At 44.7% G+C, this 19,981-nt stretch overlaps 1 protein-coding gene across 5 annotated transcripts; it reads right to left on the reverse strand.

Annotated features, from left to right (window-relative positions):
- Positions 1–7,449: 7,449 nt before the first annotated feature.
- On the reverse strand, positions 7,450–18,682 carry LOC120748702 (gap junction beta-6 protein). 5 transcript variants are annotated; one of them, XM_040055363.1, is made up of 3 exons: positions 18,560–18,682; positions 18,130–18,206; positions 7,450–9,264 (listed from the first exon to the last, which is right to left on the reverse strand). In XM_040055363.1, exon 3 carries the CDS (start codon positions 9,240–9,242, stop codon positions 8,451–8,453), a length of 792 nt encoding a protein of 263 aa, XP_039911297.1. In that variant the 5' UTR covers positions 9,243–9,264; positions 18,130–18,206; positions 18,560–18,682; the 3' UTR covers positions 7,450–8,450. The 5 variants fall into 5 exon arrangements, with proteins under 5 accessions (XP_039911297.1, XP_039911298.1, XP_039911299.1 ...); XM_040055364.2 differs by having other exon boundaries at positions 18,130–18,209; positions 18,560–18,634; XM_040055365.2 differs by having other exon boundaries at positions 18,564–18,625.
- Positions 18,683–19,981: the final 1,299 nt, after the last annotated feature.

Raw genomic sequence — 19,981 nt, forward strand, 5'->3', positions numbered from 1 at the left:
ATAAACCCGTATAACTTCCATATCAACCCCACCTCGGTGCTGGGAAGAGCAGGGGAAATGCCAGAGGGAGGAGGCGTGGGTGGCAGTTTGGCAAGTCAGGCTCTCCCTCCAGAGGAAGCCCCAGCATGACTTTAATCTTTACAATAAGCAGTGGATAAACACAAAAATAAGCCTGGAATCGAGGTTATCCCTCTTGGCTGTGAGGAGGTAAAACTGGGTTATGCAACGTTCCCCTTTCATCTCTAATTCCTGTGAAATAATACACAGTAAATGCAGTTCTGGGTTATCAGTTTCATGTGTCCATGAACAAGTGAAGACGTTACTCTCATTGATGCTGCTGCTTTTCCTTACAGTGGCCAAGAAAAAGGAAGGTGTTTCTGGTCATCACTTCTCACCTCTGCTGGGTGTGGACACTCCTTCCAGCTCTGTGCCAGAAATCACCTGTGTCTTTGGGAGCAACCCCCTTAGGTCTCTGACAGCCAAGGACAGCTGAACCTGCTTCTCACCTGCCAGCACAACTGGGTGATATAATTATCTATTTCATTAGCAATTTTTTTCTTAATGCATCTAAATATTTTTGGGTTTGCTTTTTTTTTTTTTTTTTCCTCTTTCATTTCAGGTCACAGAGCTGACTGAAATGCCTGCCTAGATAGTTCTTGTTCCTGAAGCTGTTCAGGCCACTGGGAACCAGAGAGCTGGATGAGGAGCTAAAATCTTTCCTTGAAATTAATTTTATTTTTCACCTACCATAGTTACTGCTAAAAAGATCTTTTCTCAATATGCCTTAATTATTTTCTGAGCCAAAATAATTCTCTCTCATCATCTAATAATTTTATCTTCTCTCAGCCTCTTCTGCTGAAAATATTCCTTTAAACATAAATAATTATAAGGGTTGCCAAAATAAAACTTGAGCCCTTAATCCAGGTTTTAAAACATTTGCTGGGAATCCTATGAATCCTACTTTTTGCTACACTTATTCTGTGTCAATACAAACTACTGGTTTCATTATTCCTTCCTTTGGAGCTGTGGGATCAGGGCTGGGTTCAGCCCCATTTGGACAGCTGTGGTGTGGGAAACACGAGTGTTCTGGCTCACTGCACGAGCCTTATCTGCTCTGGGAAACTTTGCAGGGATTGGTGAATTAGTTAAATTTTTACTAGATAAGAAACCGAAAACTGAGTAAATTACTGAGCGGGACAATTTTTTATGACAGCCTCTGTTGGATGCTTTCAAATGTTTTTTTTATTATCCTCAACTAAACGCACACTGGGTGCTTACCTGTGCCTACCTACCAAGCCATCATTCCTAACAGCAGGATTAAATTTTCCCTCCTGGGTCACCCACATCTGGCTAAAAGCTGCAAGAGCCATTCCATGTTCACTGTTGTGAACTTTAGCCCCAGGGACATACAGGGAGTTTTACCTGGGCCCCAGGGTTCACCAGTTGCTTTTCTTTCCAGGTTTTTCACATATCCTAGGTGGCATCAAAGGATTCTTTCTCGAGGCCATTGTCATGCTTTATATGACATCATTGTTGTTTAATACTTGCCTAAATTTCCCACATGTCCCAAAGACATCACTGAGATGGGTCACTGGCCTGAGAGGTGCATCACGTTAATTATAACGAGGGGAGGGTGGTATAAAATACTGGAAGAAATTAGATTAGCCAGGACTCCACTGCGGCTTTGCTAATACAGAAAGGCTGCACCATGCTGCTCTGGATTGTTAGGAGCAGAACCAGCACTGCCTCTGGGTCTGAAGGAAGCCAAACAGCCTGCCTGCCATGGACTGAGAGTTCTGTTGGGTTGGGAGCCAGCAGGGTGTAAAACCTTCCTGCTTTACTGATCTTGCCGTCCCAAGCTTCTCCGATTCGTGGGCTCAGACACACAAAAAATGGCTACCCAACATCCAAAACAGCAGGAAAAAAAAGACTCTTGGATTTGTTAAGCCCGAACATTCTAGGGAGCTCCCCCCTCCTCCTCTAAGTAATAAAAACTTTTCTGCAGCCACCAGCGGGAACTGGAAGAGTCTGAAATGGCTGTGAGAGCATGACTACACACCAGTATAGGCTCTTCAGCCTGCACAGCACTGGGCACCATCACTGCTGGCAGCGGGTGAGCATGGCCTGAACTGGGAATTACGTACCCAAGGTGGAGATCTGCTGCCAGGAGGTAATAGCTGCTGTGTGAAATGGGACCTGATGTTGCAAAAGGGGAGTGCAGAAAGTATCCGGGTGGTATTGCAGTGTTTTCAAGGAGTTACGCCCTTCCAAAGGGCCCGGCCCAAGCCTGCTTGGAATCAACAGGGATTTGCTGCGTGACAGCAAATGGATCTGGCCCTGAAATATCTGCAAGCTTGCAGAAAGGGCCAGCGTGATGCTCACAGCATTGGCGGGCGTGGAGAGGCTGAAGTGCAAGTTCTGGCATTGATGGGTGTCCCAGCAGCTCGGGCAGGCGGTAGCCAGTGGTGACAAGGCGCAGGGAGCGGCACTCCCATCCGCACGCCTCTTGCCAGGGATGAAGCAGGGTGCTGACTGGGGCCCTTGCTGGGACTTGATGGCTGAGTCAGGGCTCTGCAAGAATCTCTCCCTGTCTGTTCCTCCCACGGACCCACCTGTCCATTGCTTTGTGCGTCAGTCGTGGCGTCGGGTGCTTCTTTCTGGAGGAGCCCCCCCGAGCCACCCGGCTCTGCGTGCCTGCCGGAGAAGCAGTCCTACTCCAGGGGTGCAGGGATGGGCCGGTGGGAAAGTGCAGAAGTGGTTTTTGCACCCCACCCCCATTGTTTTCTGTGAAGCCAGTTTTCAGCTTCTGTGGAAGTTGAAAAGGAGGACATTCACCTTTACATGCCTAAGCTGATAAATACAAGCCTGGCAATAGAGGGCTATTCAGGGAAATGGGTGTACACGCTGCCTCTGGCAGGGGAAAGGCTGCCACACCAGTCACGCTCTCACTGCAGCCCGATGCAATGTCCCTAGGAGGAAGTGAGCTGAGGTGGAGATGGTCTCTGCCCACGGGCCTGCCTTAGGGGACAGCAGTGGCCAGAGTGGTGTAGGATCTCATCCTGACAGTCCCTCCGGCTTCAGAGGCCTTGCTCTCTGAAAGCACAGCTATGCTAAGGCACAGCGAGGACAGGGAGGTGATTTGAAACAGCCAGCACAGCTTCACCAAGGGCAAGTCCTGCCTAACCAACCCAGTGGCCTTCCGTGATGGGGTGACTACAGCAGCGGACAAGGGAAGGGCTAGAGGTGTCATTTACCTGCATTTCTGTAAGGCACAGTCCACTCACAACATCCTTTTTCTCTGAAATGGAGAGATGGATTTAATGGGTATGCTGTTCGGTAAAGGAGGAATAGGTTGGGATGGTCATATCCAAAAAGGAGTGGTCAATGGCTGAATGTCCCAGTAGAGATTGGTAAAAAGTGGTGTCCCTCAGGGACCACCTCCACATTGGGACCAGGCTATTGAATATCCCCTTTCCTCTGCCATGGCAGGCAGTTTCAAACCATAAGGCTTTTAATTCAAGCCACTGGGATTATCTCAGTTGGTAAAAGCATAGTGCTAATAACACCAAGGTGGTGTGTTTGATCTCCATATGGGCCATTCACTTAAAAGTTGAACTTCATGGTCCCTGTGGGTCTCTTCCAACTCAGAATATTCTGTAATATCTCCATCAGTGATATCAGACATACACAAGTGGGATCAAGTGCACTCTCAACAAGTTTTCAAATGACACACCTGAGGGAGCTGGACAAGCTCAAGGAGTGGGCCTGTGGCAATCTCACAAGGTTCAACAAAGCCAAAATGCAAGGGGCTGCATCTGGGTCAGGGCAACTCTAAGTATCAATAGGATGAAGGGATTGAGCAGCCCTGCAGGAAGGACTTGGGGGTGCTGGTGGGTGAGAGGCTGGACACGAGTTGTCAGTGTGCACTCACAGCCCAGAGAGCCAAACGTGTCCTGGGCTGCATCCAATGGTGGGCAGCAGGGCCAGGGAGGGGATTCTGCCCCTCTGCTCTGCTGAGACCCCACCTGCAGTGCTGCAGCCAGCTCTGAAGTCTTCAGAACAGCAAAGGTGTGGATGTACTGGAGTGGGTCCAGAGGAGCACCATGAAAATGATCAGAGGAATGGAAGGTCACTCCTGTGAAGACAGGCTGAGAGAATTAAGGTTGTTCAGCCTGGAGAAGGGAAGGCTCCAAGGAGACCTTTTTGCAGCCTTTTAGTACTTTAAAGGGGCATATAAGAAAGATGGTGATGAACTTTTTAGCAGGGCCTGTTACAATAGGACAAGGGTAATGGTTTTAAACTAAAGGAGGGCAGATTCAGACTAAATATAAGGATGACATTGTGAAATACTGGAACAGGTTGCTCAAAGAGATGGTAGATGCCCCACCACTATACAGATTCAGGGTCATGTTGGGTGGGACTCTGAGCAACCTGATTTAGATGAAGACACCCCTGCTCATTGCAAGGGGGTTGTACTAGATGACCTCTCAAGGTCTCTTCCAACCCAAACTATTCTACGATTGATTCTACAAAATAGATTTATTTCAGCAGGATTGTAATACAGTGTTGGCTCAGTAAGGGAATACAGGTAACAGTGGCAATGCAACAGAAGAACACACCAGGCATTTAGGAGCAGAGATCTGCCTCATGTTGGCTGCTGCAGTGCTTCCCGGTATGTTCTTGCAGGGCAAGGGCAGGTGAGGCACTGGGCTGACACAACATACACAATGAAAAGGGCTGGGGAGCCAAAATGACTAATCTGGCAGTAAAGAGCTCATGGCTGCAGCACCTGGCGTAGGGGAGGCAGCCTGACTGTGCAAAAGGGGAAGAGTGGGTTCAGACCATCCCACAGCTGGTCTCATTTGCTTTTAGATCTCTGGCATGCAGGGCTGCTGGGACGGGCCTAGGTCAATGGAAAAACAGAGTCAAAGTTGCAATAGGGCTGGGCTGAGAGGAAGAGAGAAGGTTGGAGGAAGGTGTACAGTGGTGCTGGAGCTAAGGGCCATGGTCCACAACAGAATAGAGTCCAGCAGCCAAGTGCTGCTGCACTTGGAGGCAGTCAGGGCTCCTGCCTGTTTGAAAGGACAGCAAGAGAAGAAGGTAGGAGGGAATGCAGGGAATTTGCAGGAGAGCTTTTCCAGAGGCTCTGATTAATTGTTTGGCATCAAAACCAATTTATGCAATCTCTGCCCCAGGCATAAAAAAGGAAAAATCACAGGGTGGGGAACTGCAGCAGAGATGGGCAGAGACAATTGAGCCAGCTGCCATCAGAGAAAACCGGCTGAACTACCATGGGAGGATGGTGGTGCCAGTACAGCACAAAGCGGTCACCAGTAGGTCAGAGATTTATTTAGAGGGCTGGGGAAACCCTCTCCTGGAGGGATGGTGGCAGAGCAGGAGCAAGGGCCAGCACAGAGAACGTGGTGGGGTAGCTGTGCTTTGCAGTTCAGAGCAGCCCCAGCCAGCCTCAGCCAGTTTGGGAGGGCACAGGAAGCTGGAAACAAAGAAAAGCAGCTAGGCTTTTCCCTGCAGAAAGGGTTAACTGCGACCCTACTAAACACAGATGCCTCCTCTGCTGAGGCCACAAAATGCAGCAGGCAGGGGGAAGCTGACTTGGAGAAACGAGTCAGTAAAGCTGTCATTTTATCATTATGCCATCTGCTAGGAGTAATTTAGAGAGCACTGAAACTGTCAGGGACTTTACCTTGGCAGTAACAGAAGTTAGGAATATTTTAGAGGAAAGTGTTCATAATGAGGGTTGTATACAGAATGAGAAGAAATATTTCAGCCAAACACATCAGTCACAACTGGTCTTGCCTGCTGAGATGATCAATAGCTCAGTGCTAGTGAAACCTTGGATCAGCTCTGGCTCTTTAATTTACAGCTGCCCTTGGTGCAGATTGGACAGGGACTGACACATTTGTTCCCAACCCATCTGGCTGCCAGGACACCACAGCAACAGGGCCATGTTGCCAGACTGCACCTTACCAAGTCCTGCTACCACGCAGGAGATGTCCAGCCAACCCAAACCCATTTACAGCATGGCCACACACAGAGTTGTGCTGGTCTACAAAGGACTGCAGACAACTGATTTCTTCATTGAAACTTTGCCCACTTACCCAGGATGAAAAGAAAAACAGTCAAGAAACTAATGTTCCTGAAAAAACTAACTGTTGGAATAGAACTCACTGCTGGAAAACTTGTGGGCAGGAATAGAAAAATCACAGAGAGAGCTATCATCATATCCCCATTGAGGTTTTTCAGGCCTGCATTTTATCACAGATCAAGAAAAACTACCCCAAGGTGCTTCACAGGTTTATTTGCATTTGGCACAGGACTATTTCAAATTGATCCCTAAGGAGGTAAGATGCAATCAAGCATAATTCATATTCACTGTACAGTACATGATCCACAGATGTCCCAGATGAAAGTCAAGTCTCCAGTTGTCCTGGAAGAGAGGTAGCTGTACCTCCATACCCTGGAGCCACCACTCTGCTTGTGCCCCTGGGTAGACTTGGGGGGTGATCCAGCGGGGGACTGCCTGAGCACCCACATTCCTGACCTTAAGGGAACAGCTTCCTTAAATCTGCAGAGAAAAGAATGTACACTAATATACTGTAGTTGTGTAAACTTTTTCCTCGAGCTTGCTGGTAGACACATTCAGAAGACTGGCAGCAATTTCTTTTCACAACAGTGATTAAAAAAGAAAATGTGCTGTGAAGGCAGGAAAGATCAGGAGTTTGCCAGTGGAAGAGAATAGATGACAGGGCTCAGCTCAGGCCCTCATGCAGGGACAGAGCTGACTCTAGGTATTTTCTCTCTTCTGTTGTTTGTGCCTGGTCCCTGTTAGGGTTTTATTAGTCACAAATAAAACCAACCCACCCAAGCCCTCTTACAGCACACACACACACAGCGCTGTGCCAGCACCTGTAAGAAGTGTGATACTACAGCATGAGGAAAAGGGCACTCTGCAGTTATCTGCTCCTAAGGATACTTAGGAGCACTTGCTCTGTGCCTTGGAAGAGTAGTTCCATTACACAAAAACAGTGAGGCTAATCCATTTGTAAAATGACAAACAAACAAACCCCCAAAACTTAGCTCTGCCAGGGTCAGTGTATCCATGGTGGTGAGAAGTGGTCCAAAACAGGAAACAGACACAAGACAATACAGCTGTTTTGCACTGCATCTGCCTCTGACTTTCAGGTTCCCCTGCTTTCACAAGCACACCCTTCCCACAGCCACATATTGCCACTGTGCACTCAGAGTTACCTGTGCATCACCATTAGAGTATGGACAATAGAATTAGGGCATCAGTGCCCTGCGTGGGAACGAGCGGTGTCTAGGGGTTCTGTGCACTTTGGATGTAGAGTCTCTACTTGGAAAAGTTTTTTGTAACTTCGTACTTAAAATCTTGCCTAGCATTCACATATAGACTCTCACTTCACTAAGAATGGTTAAAGTGTTTGCCTTTTATTCAGAAGACTTACTCCATTTCCAGTAATACTTTTCCATGTCCTTGAGACCACAGACAGACTCTAGTCTCACAACAGCACCATCAGTCTACTACAAAAAAAAGCAAACAAATCAAAACCAAAAAAGTTCCATGATGTGATACAGGATAAAGAAACAAATACAGCAAGTACATTAGAGAAATAAACATCTACATAATTTAAGTTGCTATAAGACTGGCAGAATGCAATTAACAGATTGATAAGAGTACCAGGTCTGCTAGATGTTTAAACAAGTCTACATAGTCTGTAACTATATTCTTGTGCTGGTTTTAGGCATGAATTTGCACTCAGAATCTAGCTATCTCAATTATCCACTCTGGGGGGCTTTCATACGATTCCCCTACAGCCAGAAAAGTATATGCAAGCATCTCCAGCTACCTGCCCAGAATCAAGCAGCACTTGCAAAGCTTTGAAGATGTATGTAGCCTATTGCTGCCTCTTCCTTAGGAATACGGTATTACAGAGTTCATCTGCATATGCCTGGTTAAGAAATAAAACAGTGAGTTGCGTACTATAACACCTTAAGAAACATGGAATCTTAGATTTTAGAAAAATATTTTAATCATCTGCTCACAAATAAAAACTATCGCTATTACAAAACATCTTGTAATACTAGAATACCTAGCTTGGAAAGAGTTTTGTTCTTATTGCTGTTGCACTTAGTTTTCAGGAGTGGTCAGCATGAAGTTAGCAGTGGGCTTCCCACTTGTCATAGTCAGCTTGTAAGGGTACTCATAGGAAAGTGTATCTTCCTATTTAATCCTCATGCAATTTTCACATGTTTAGGCTGCCCTGACTTTTCCCAGACGTGTACATACTCGACATCTGACACTATGCATCAAAATCTCACCCAACTTTGTTTCATACAACAAATTTCATCTGCAGCCTTAAAATAAAACATTCACTCCAAAAAGAGTGAACTTGAGCAGTGGCACCACCTTAGCTGCTTGAAAACCCTATAACTGTGTTCTGGCAGCTATCAGATATTAACTCGTTCATTTCATTTTGTTTGGTTTCTTCCTTATTCTCATGGTTGGGTTGCTGTTTCGAATTTCTAGCTTTTTTAGACCTCCTGAGGAAAAACTTTGTTAGTAAGTAACATAATTCAGCCACATTTAAAAGAATGCAAATGCTGGACACAGCAATCATGAAAATAGTGAACACCGTCTTTTCAGTAGGTCGGGAAACAAAGCAGTCTACAGTGTTGGGGCAGGGCCAGGCATTACACTTCATTAAGCGAGGCATTCGGAACCCATCGTACATGAAATAAAACGCATACATGAAGATGGCTTCAAAGATCAGTCTGAAAAAGATGCTGCTGGTGTACGTCCACCACAAGGAGCCCTCAATATGAAACCTCTGTCTCCTGATTTCTTCAATGTCCTTGAAGTCACATTTCTGGTCTCCTTTTCTGAACTGCCTTTTCTTCTCATGCCTCCTGTAAGCCACGTGCATGGCCACCAGCAGCGCAGGTGTGGAGACGAAGATCAGCTGCAGGGCCCAGAGTCTGATGTGAGAGATGGGGAAAAAGTGATCGTAGCAAACATTTTTGCAGCCAGGCTGAAGTGTGTTGCAGACAAAGTCATCCTGTTCATCTCCCCAGACTTTCTCTGCAGCCACAACCAGGATCATGATACGGAAGATGAAGAGGACTGTGAGCCATATCTTCCCGATACTGGTGGAGTGCTTATTTACACCTCCCAAAATGGTATGCAGAGCTCCCCAATCCATTGTCTTGTTTCAGTCCTCTGACCTAGGACAAGACAAAGAAACAAAACTAAGATTAATCAAGACAGGAAACAAATACCAGCAAGCATGTGGTTTAAAATAAAGGCAATATCATAACTGTAGCACATCCACTGGCAGTGGTAGCGTTTTGTTGACACAGTGGGCTTACCTACAACTAGTCATAAATAATAACCTAATCACCTATCAGCAGGTAGTATTTCATACTGGATTACACACACAGAACCACATTCATTTGACTCCTAGGTGTATTTGCCAATGCCACATTAAGTAAGAAAGACAGATGGGAAAATCATGAACAGAGCCTTAAATTAGGACAACTTCTAGTAGCTTGATAACATTAACAAAATAATAGACGATATCAGACAAAAGTAAGGTAGACGTTATGTTAAAAAATAATGTGTTAGACAGATCGAATTCCTATATAAATCAAGGCAAATTGGTTTATCCTTATCTCTGAAGTGTAAATAATGATTTGAGTACATTTCAGCAATAAAGGCAGACCTTGAAAAACTGCTGCTGATCCTCTGCACCTTCCATGAGAAAGTCTGGATAACCTGTGTTCACCAGTTTAAAAAGTGTGACTGCATCCTTAGTCAAAGCAAACTCCAAACTAGCTTGAAGCAATGAAGGTAAAATCTTGGTCATTATACATCTCGAGCTGGATGTTTAAAATCAACGCTTAAGATTCATACCAAAACTGCTTTTCTTTCCACTAACTACAAAAAGGGCCCAGGGTAACTGGATAAAGATTCCTTCATTGTGAACACCTATCAGGTTGGGGCTTTTTTCACCTCGTAACACAGACTTCATTAATCCTAGATTAGAGAAGATATTTCAGAGGTTGAGAATAACATTTGAAGAGTTCAGACAGGCCAGCAGTAGCTCAGAGACTTTTTCAACAGAAGCATATTAATTTCCAGCAGGTGAGCTTCAAAGCCTGTAATGAATTAAAGATTTCACCTTTAGGTCTTCTCAGGAACACCACGATTGTCTGTGTTTTCACAGCTTCTACAAACAGTTTATCGCAAAGACCATTCAGAGACACTTCAGCCCATCTCCCCCCACCCCTCCACTTCAGATGGATTTACAGGAAGTGAGTTTGCAAGCTACTGTGTATTCAAGAAACTGCATTTCTTGTGCCTGTCAGCCAGGACATGCTAAGAGGGCTCACAGACCTCTTGGCTCTGAAATTGCTCATGAAGGTTTTTATTTCACAACTTTGTTAATTTGTTTGTATCTCAGAGCCCATATTTCTTTGGCATTTACAACACAAGGCACCAATAAGCAAAATTGTATTTTCAAAGTTGCTTTAAAGAGCAGCTACTGGCAAAAAGGTCATCTTACAAATCACAAGATTTTCCAGACTCTGAGCTGGATCACACTGCATGAGGAATAAAATTACAACACTATTTTGTAGTTGTCTTCCATGTCACACTCCCACTCTGATTAAAGTCAAAAACCTTCCTGGTTTGCAGTGAGTTACATATAATCAATAGGCCACACACTTTGACTGAGTATCAAAGCTCAGAGAAAATCAGGACACTTAATTGTTACACAACACAATGGTATCTTTTCCTTGTGATACTGGGATTTAAATGTAATCGCCCTTCACTGGTTCTATAACCTACATTTCCCTCAGATCCTGCTGGTTGACTGTGTGGGGTTATACTCCAGGAGGTAAAAAACAAGGGAAGATCCCAGATCTCCTTCAGATTGGACAGAACTTTTCCTGAGCCTCCTTCAGGATGCACAATTTACATGGGCTATTTCCTCTGTAGGTGACTGAAAACAGGTCCTGAAACTGAGTTACCTTGCTATCCTGCTAGGTTATTTTTTCCAAGAGGGATTTTTTTCATTAGCATACAGTTACAGAGAGTCTCTGTAGGTTAACAACCCTATAAGGACACAGGAAAGATCCTTAATAAACTTATAGCTGGATTTTTAACAGTTTCCACCCCTTTTTCTCCTGTCACCTGATTGATGCAAATTCTTTCAAAATTTGCCTCAGCAATTATTGCATTGTTAAGCAGAGGGACAGTTACAACTTTTTTGTGTTCTCTCTTGCTATGACACACATACAGCAATTACAGTACTTATAAAATGACACTACAACTAAGTATTACAACAAGAAATACTTATGAACACTTGAAAATAAATCCTGTAGAAGACTGGCACCATGCAAACTGGTATTACACATGCTATTCACGTATCCTGTAACTACACCAGTCCTTACTTTCTTCTCAGTCATTCCATCTTCTCCCTGCCTGTCAACCACCTTCTTAGACTGAAAAGGCTGTGAAGTGAAACTGTATCTGCTCCTCATAAGCCCTCTCTTAGCTCCACATTTCACTGCACACGGATAGTGCAGCCTTTTTGTTATAACTTCACATGGATTTGTTTCCTCCTCCCTGTGCAGAAAGAGATTCAAAATACAAGTTCCCCAGTGTATAGCTAGTTCAAGAAGCTCCCCTATTTTCTCCTAAGGTCACACTATAGTTCATGTCCTGTGACTTTGTGAAGGTGCATTAAGAAGCAGGTAACTTGTCCATAAGTTCTTCCCGGGACTAGTATGTTTTGGTTGGTTTGGTGTTTTTAAACCTGATCCATTTCACCAGTCTGCTTAACAGCACAGACCCACAGATCATCTGAAAAGGACAGCTTCATTAAAAACAAACAAACAAAACAAACAACAAAAACTCCAGGCTGCAAATTGCAAAGCAGGGGTAAGAATAAGCAGTCAGTGGGAGAGAGGGGTTGGCAAAGCTTTAATGCTGAAGATAATACACACTCCTCTTCTTCTGACTTGTTCCATCTTCTGAGATTACACTGTGCTTGTTAAGTCAAAAAACTGTGCTTCAATTCTAGCAAAGACATGTCTGTATCTAGATCAAGAAAGAAGAAAAAGCCACCATAGTTTGAAGAGGCAGTCTTTTGCCCAGAGCCTCCAGGTGACACATCCACTTCTTTCCAAAAAAGCTTTTGTCTTTCATATCTGCCCAAACACTCCTCCCTTCAACCCACATACCTTACCAAATCTTCCAGCTATCTCTTCAGCGCCTCCTGCCACCATCCGCCGCTCTTCCTACTGCTTGCTGAGTAAGTCACCAACCTTTGTTCCCTGCTCACGACCTCTCAGGATTGTTTTGATATCTGCGGAGAGTCATACGACTTCCGGATTACCCCAGAGTGCTACAGGCACTGATCAGACACCAGTGAAGTCTCACTGTGTTCTCCCTGAAAGGTGGCACATCTAAGATTGTAGTGCCATATCCAGGAAGCCTGAATGCCATCCAAATATTTTGGCCACAGTGTTTCCTACTAGCTGGCTTTAAACAGTTCTCCCAAATGCAAGTTAAAAGATCCAGTGAAGGCAAATCAGACACTGCCAAAGTGTCCAGCCCCCTCCAACAAAGACACAGTGATCCAAGCAGAATTTAAGTGAGCCAGGGAAGAGCGTTCACACTATTAAAGCCACCAGTGCAGATCACTCCAAATAAACACCCCATCAGGGGTATCAGTGCTGATGTGATAGCTCATTTACACTTTACTCACTCAAAAGCTAGAACCTCGACCATAGGTTCTTATCTTTCTTTCAAAAACTTGCTTTCCTTTTCACTAGCACATAAAATATTAACTGTCTTGCTGACCAAAGGAGAAGAAAGCAGGAAAGTTACATCCCTTTAATGGGTTGGTAAGCCCTACTTTTATAGAGCCAGACCAGCTATCTCTGTGAGGAAATCCTGATAAATGCTTACAGAAATAATGGTATGTAGACAGTCAAGGACTTACCTAATTTGCTGGTACAGAACACAAGAACACATTAAAGACACGAAAGCTTGGGTGAATTTTGGGAAAAAAAATGTAAAGTAGGAATGAGGATAAAGATTGGTTATAAAGGAAGAAACTGGGAAGAACAGAAGACAGCTGAAGTTAGCAAGGTTGAGTAACTAAGCATTTAGAATAATTTCTAACAGGGGAATGCATTAAGTGTTAAACTCTCCTTCACAAAAAATGCAACTGGGCATAAAAACAAGCTTTTCCAAGACTTCACACAGATTATCTGTTCTACTACCAGCAGCACCTTCTGTTTCAACAATTAGAGGACCATGGTAGAATATGGTTGTTACAGTTAATAGTTAAAAACAACCAGAAAAGATCACTATGCTTGACTGAAAAGTTAAACTTACAGGGGAAACAGTTCTGTATGATCACATAACATAGCTACATAAACAGGTCTTTCATTTGGGGTTTGGTTTATTTTGTTGTTTGTTTGTGTTTTTTTTCCACTAGTAAGCTAGACAGAAGCAAGAGAACTACAGCTTACCTCCTTCTGTAGTTCCACAGCTTATGGGCAGTATTTTGAGCTCTGTGCTGGCATGGCAGGACTGCCTTCTACTTTAAAGCTAGCTCCTGAAAGCCTACATTGAACTGCAATCACAGCACGGTGCATACAGCCAGTGAAAATCCCTGCAATTCCCTGCTCATCACTGAGCTCCCCTGTTTATGAGTAGAGCTGGCTTGTTAACAGACACCATTTTCCTTTGTTATAGCGGAAAACCATTACTCAGTGGCTAAATCCACAGCTGGAACATAGCAAAGGTGTAAAAACAACAAAAGATACATCCCAATCACATACATATATGGTGCTTGTGCTATAGGATATTATCAAGCAAAAAAAAAAAAGAAAGGAAAAAGTAGTCATAAGCAAGTATTATAATATCTGCTTATGCTACAGGAACATCTAGGAGTCTCACTGAAGAAGAGGTCAACAGACCCCTCATTTATGCATAAATTCAGACTAAGATTATAACCTTCACACCTTCAATTTGCATACCTCTTCATTTGCTGTATTGGATTTACACAGAAATTTCATGGGTGTTAGCAATGACTCCACTTCTATCAGAATTTTAGTGTACAGTGTACTAGGAGTTACAGGTTTGGTGTGGCATTCCACCACTTTCAGCACTGCCTCCGGATACTGATAAAAGATCAGCAGACTGCCAAGACAGAAGTCACTTTATCCCATGTGGGAACGTGTTAACCAAGATAATCTTTAAGCAAAAAAAAGGACTGGTCTCAAGCGTCCCTGTCTACCCCCCAAGCTGGGGACAAAGGTAACTCACATACCTGAGAGTAGCAGTTTAATGCCAAACTTTTGCCATAGAAAAGCTTCAGAATATCTAAACTAACAGATGCACAATCATTACCAAAATTATTTTAAGATCTGACCTAGCAGAAGGAGTATGGTTCCACGCTGAGGCCCAACATGCATTCAAATGTGCTGCTGAGACAACTTTCCCTTCGGGTGTTGATCTCAACAGCTGCACTGGAGCAGTGGCTCACAGGGGGAGCTGATAACCAGCAGAGAGGTGGTCCTGGAGCTGCATAATGTTGTCATTACTAAGATTTGAAGAACACACTAGTCTGGGTATCAGCAGTTTTGCATCCACCCTGTCAACCTGGCATCTAGTTTACAGCAAGCACTTAATTTCCAGAGTGCAGATTTTGTTATTCCTATTGCTGAGTTAGTTGTGGTGCCGTACTACAAGAACAGCAGCACTGCCAAGGCTGAAGCAAGGAAGCTTCTAATAAACACAGATTAACATCTTCCAAAAGGCAGCATCCTTTTATTTCACCAAGAAAGGCTGGTACACAGGCTACAAGAATCACTTGCTAACTTGCTCAGACTTCCTACCTAATTTGTCAGTCTGCCCCATGCCTCAGTTTCCCAGACAATAAACTAGAGATAACAAAAATCTCAGCATCTCACAGGGCTGTTCTCCTGTAATGGCCTATTGCAATTACAAGCTTCACAGGCTCAGCAGACCAAGACAGATAAGTAACAGTTCAAAGCTGGAAGCACAGAGTTTGAATTCAAATCATCCAGGATATTCTTGACACCTGAAAAAGAATGCAGCTCCCTACATTGCTGTAGCTTTAATGCAGAGTTCAAAATGCAAGAAGACAAAGCTTTGAACTTAGACCTTGGCAACTCAAATCCTTTAATAGGTAGCTTCCAGCTATTTTAATTTTACAGCAGTATATTAAAAACTTTAAGGAGTTTTATGCAGCTGGAAAACTCTGGAACATCAACAACTCTTCTTCTTCCTAAAAAGCTGAAAAAGATCAAAGGAGCAGCCTAACAATCACAAAAGCCTGTGTAATTCTCTTTAGTAGCTCTTAAACTTTGTTCTGAACACCCATCTCCAGATCAGAGTGGAAACTGGAGAGGAGAAGAGCCATGACAGAGGGATTACAGTATATCTGATTTGACACAAGAACAGGCAAAGACTATTCAGGAACAGGAAACCTCTGACAATTGCAGGTCTGAACACTACAAGCATTGTTCTTTCCTTCTACTCAAGTTTAGGAAAACAGGAGGCATTCTTTGCTCTAATTAAATCCAGTATGAAATCCAGAGAAACCCAACAGATTAGAGCCCAATTTGTATGTAGTTAAGTGTTATTTAAAAATTATGCTACTTAAATATCCAGAGCATTTAAGGGTTCAGTTTCTGCCCACAATGACACCCTTATGACTGTCCCATATTCATGTCCTCACATAAGTTTTAAGCCATTTTCCAAGGATGCTTGGAAACATCCATGCCTATTTCACTAGCTAGCAAGTGTAGCTGGAGATTACTATCCTCCAGAACATCTCTGCATGAAATTCATTCCACTTGTACAAAACAGGAAATCAGGGGTCACACTTAAAGGCATAACAAGACAGCACGAGTCCTATTGAAGTTTAGCCTGTCTCAGCCATTTTTCCCCATAAACCTTTCCCTCAAAGTGCACTTAAAGCTTCTTACTTTGGAAGAAAGCCAAATAACCGAGGACTATGCCTCCACTGATACAAGTGTCCTATTTCCCACATCTTAAAGAAAGTTTTAGAGATACCGTGGCCCACTTCCAGTCATCAAAATAACTTTTTAGTTATGACTTTTTAATGTTACTTTTTCTTTTCTTTCTTTTTTTTTTTTTAAGCCTGTTACCTAATTCCTATTTCCATCCCCCCACACCTAGGCAAATGTCCACATCCCCTCTACAAGTCTCTCCGCTAAAATTAACAAGCCTCTGTCTTCTTTCACACACAGAACTCATACCCTTCTGGAAATACTAATTAAACTTATAAACACTAACATTTTACATTGCACTACAGCTTTTCCTTGAGCATGTATTTTGTCATTTCATTCATCAAGAGTAAAGTCAAAAGCAACTTCTTCCTTTTTAAAACTCTATTACAGGAAGAAATGCAGGTGTGAGATAAGGAACAGAATCCGTTTCAACATTATTTTATCAACTAATAGGAGGTGTCCTTCTCTTTTTCCACATTCCCTCTGTTTTAACAGCACATTATCTCACCTGATAACATCACTTCAAGCTTTTCCTTACACAAACTGGTGCTTAGCCAGGCAAGAGTCACGGTTCTCCTTTCAGATACTTCAACAGTTATCATTAAGCATCAATTAAAATCAGCAAGGAACAGAACAAGGGAAAACAAACAAAAAAACCCAAAAACCAGAGCTTCAACCCATGCTCCTATTTCACGCAGTGTCTGGGACCAGTGATTTAACTGGAACTGTTCACAAGAATCACCTCGTAAAAGCATCCTCTTTACTCACAAATCCCCTTTAAGGTTATGCAATTGTTATTTTTCCAGCTACTAAGATAGTCTGCTACACTTTTTCCAATGTACAACTGCTTTTTTTTTTTGCACAAAATAAATGAGGCTACTCAAATAATCTACCTGGGTTGTGCATCAAAGGATGCAAAACAGCAACACTGTCAGAGGCCTCAGAGGCCCAGCTTCAGCAAATGGAGAGAACTGGCCCTGTCAGGACAGAATCAATTTCTCCAGAGAAGTAGGCTAAGTCATGGGGTTCTATTGTTCCATTTTAAAGCTCTGAGATATGCAATTCCACCAGTTATGAGACTGACTGTTCTGGGGACCATCTGAAGCCTCCAAGAAACCTTGACACATACCATAGAGATGTAATCTCTCTGGAAATGTGCTGAAAAGCCCACCTGGAAATTTACTTTGCAATGCCCAGTTGACACATAGAGACTTTTCCCACTACTGCTCGCTAAGACAGATCCAGCCCAATCACAAGCACATCCTTTTGCATCTTTTCTCTGGGGCTCTTCAAAGGATGTATCTGGCAAGCAGGGTTTCCAGGATGAGCAGTGGAGGCCAAGAAACGCTAAAAATTATGTAACACCTTTAACAAAATTAAAGACAAAAATATATTTTATTCTGCTTTTGACTCAATGGTGACCCCAAACCAAACTTGGACCAAAACCCTCACAGTATTTTATACAGGAAACAGCCATTAATCATCAAAGGTATAAAACCTGGGCTGAAAGTGCATTCTTAAGACAAAAGGCCACTTCCTTCCTGCAACCCTCTGCGTGCTGTCCCAAGAGTATTTCCAGATTACAAGGTGAAAACTAACCGGGTACAAGACAAGGAAATAATTTCCTCTGTTGAGAACAGGGGAGAGAGTCTTCAGCATGAGAGACTGTGAAAGTAACACCCAATCTAGGAAAGCCTGATGCCAGAAAAGCCAGAACATGCCCAGCTACTAGCTAGTGCCAGGCACTAAGCAAGCACTCCTGCCCTTACTCCAGCACGTCTTTCGTGTTTTATTTAAGGCCGTAAGTACTCATTCTTTATGCGACCTCATCCAGCCTCGATACTCAGAAATATATTTATTTCTGACTCACACCTCAATTTCCTATTCCCCCTGTAATTCTAAGGAATGTTTCCAGTGTGTGATCAGACACTCACAGGACCTGTCAGTTCTACTGATGCAAGCTGTTTACCTTCCCGCAGCTCTCTTAACATCTGTAGGCGTGTCGCAAATTACCTGTAATTGCAGGAGCCTTGATTCTGCTCGGTGTCGTAGCTGGTCGTATGTACTTCACATAACGCACTTACGGAGAGCTGCTGAGGCAAACAGAGATTTCGCTGTAAGTTAAACGCGTAACCAACAGAGACACGAGCATTCCCAACCAAAACTGCTCGCGGGGTCCGAGCGCTCCCCGCGACGCTCCAGCTGGGGACGGGAAGCGGAGAGCGCCCATGCCGACGAGGGTAAAGCCTGCCGGGGCAGGGTGGGCAGCGCACACGGCGGTTCCGCGCCCGGCCCCGCTCCCTCCCCGGCGGCCAACGCCACCAGAACTCCCGGCTGTGCTGCCCCGGCCCGGAGCGCAACAAGTGCGGCCTCAGGTGCCCGGTGAGACCGGCCCCGCCGCGGCCCTTCCCTGCCTTCCTCCCCTGCCTACCGCGCCCCTCACCTGCCTCAGCGGCACCGCTGCTGAGGGGCGGTCACCCCGCCGGGAGCTCCCGGCGTCTCGGCCGGGCTGCGCCGATCAACGTGGCCCTGCCGGTGGCTGCGGAACGGGCGGCCCCGGCCTCGCCGCCCCGGAGCTTTAAGGTCCCTCCCCGTTCACCTGCCGCCGCTTTTAACCCGCCCCTCGCCCGCCCCTGCCCGCGCCCCGCTCCTGGCGGGAGCCCGGGGCGGGGCCCGGCGCCCATCCCCGCCGCTGTGCCCCGCCGAGGGGGCCGCGGCCAGCCGGGCTTTCCAGGTGAGCGGGAAAGAGCCCAAATAAAGGGTGGGAAGGGCTTGTGACCGCCCCGGGGCCGCTTCCCGCCGCGAAGGGGCTGGTTTGGGGTGGTAGGGGGAGACCCTGAGGGGAAAGGAGATCCAGGTAACAGCCGATAAGCGGGGCTTTTTTCAGGGGAGACGCATATCTATTTAAGATAACAGGGTCGTGTTTCCATCTTGAGGAATTCAGGTACTCAGAAGGGCCTTGGGACAGAAAAAGGCCAGGTCTTGTATCCTGGAAATCATTAAGAGAGTTACCAAAAAGTGGCCAAAAAGAGGGAAGAGCCAGAAGATTCTGGCTTGTTGCGGTTTGTTTTCCAAGTGCGATTGAAATGCTACAGCAGTGCCCTGCAGACTCGCAGGCTTTCACGGAGCTGTGCGTATTTGCCAGTGCAAAGACCTGTTTTGGAAAGTTTTCTGTTTCCAAGGAATACAGTTGCTGAGGAAACAATTCACTTTAGGTTCAAAAATCCCTGCCCAAAACTGTGTGCGCTGTCTTGCACACAGGCACATCAAACTAAATAAGTGGTCTGTAAACCTCTTAACTAAATTTCCAAAGAAGACGTACACCGCAACTGGACAAACAGGACCTCTGCTCAGACTTCGGGTGAAAAACTCAAGTGTTTGTGCATGTTTGGAGTATAAGGACTCAAATGCTAGATGATTTCCAGCGAAATTCTACTGCCTTGTCTTTCCACCTTCTAGAATACAAATAATGCCTGGGAAAATTTTTAGCAAAAATCAGTCACTTAATTTTGATTTCACATTCAGGAAGAAGAGGTAGGAGTTGCTAGCACAAACAATCTAATACTTGAAAGATAAGAAATCTTTCAAGAAAATAAAAAAATGTGGTTTAAACATTAGCCTCTGTCTCTCGGCTGCTCATCTTTCCTCCCACCCTTTCTTACCCTTGAAGTTACATCCATTAGGACAATAGGAGAATTTTTGTTGGAAGAGACCTGAGGAGGCTTGCAATCCAACCTGTTGGTCAAAGCTGAGTTAGATCTGGGACCGTTCATTAGTTATACCCCATCCAGGGGGAACCCAGAGAAATTGTTTCACTGCAGCAGCTCTAGGACCAGGCCCAAGGTATATGATGTGATGATGAGCT

The sequence above is a fragment of the Hirundo rustica genome, chromosome 2, assembly GCF_015227805.2.
Source record: "Hirundo rustica isolate bHirRus1 chromosome 2, bHirRus1.pri.v3, whole genome shotgun sequence".
In the NCBI taxonomy this organism is placed as follows: domain Eukaryota; kingdom Metazoa; phylum Chordata; class Aves; order Passeriformes; family Hirundinidae; genus Hirundo; species Hirundo rustica.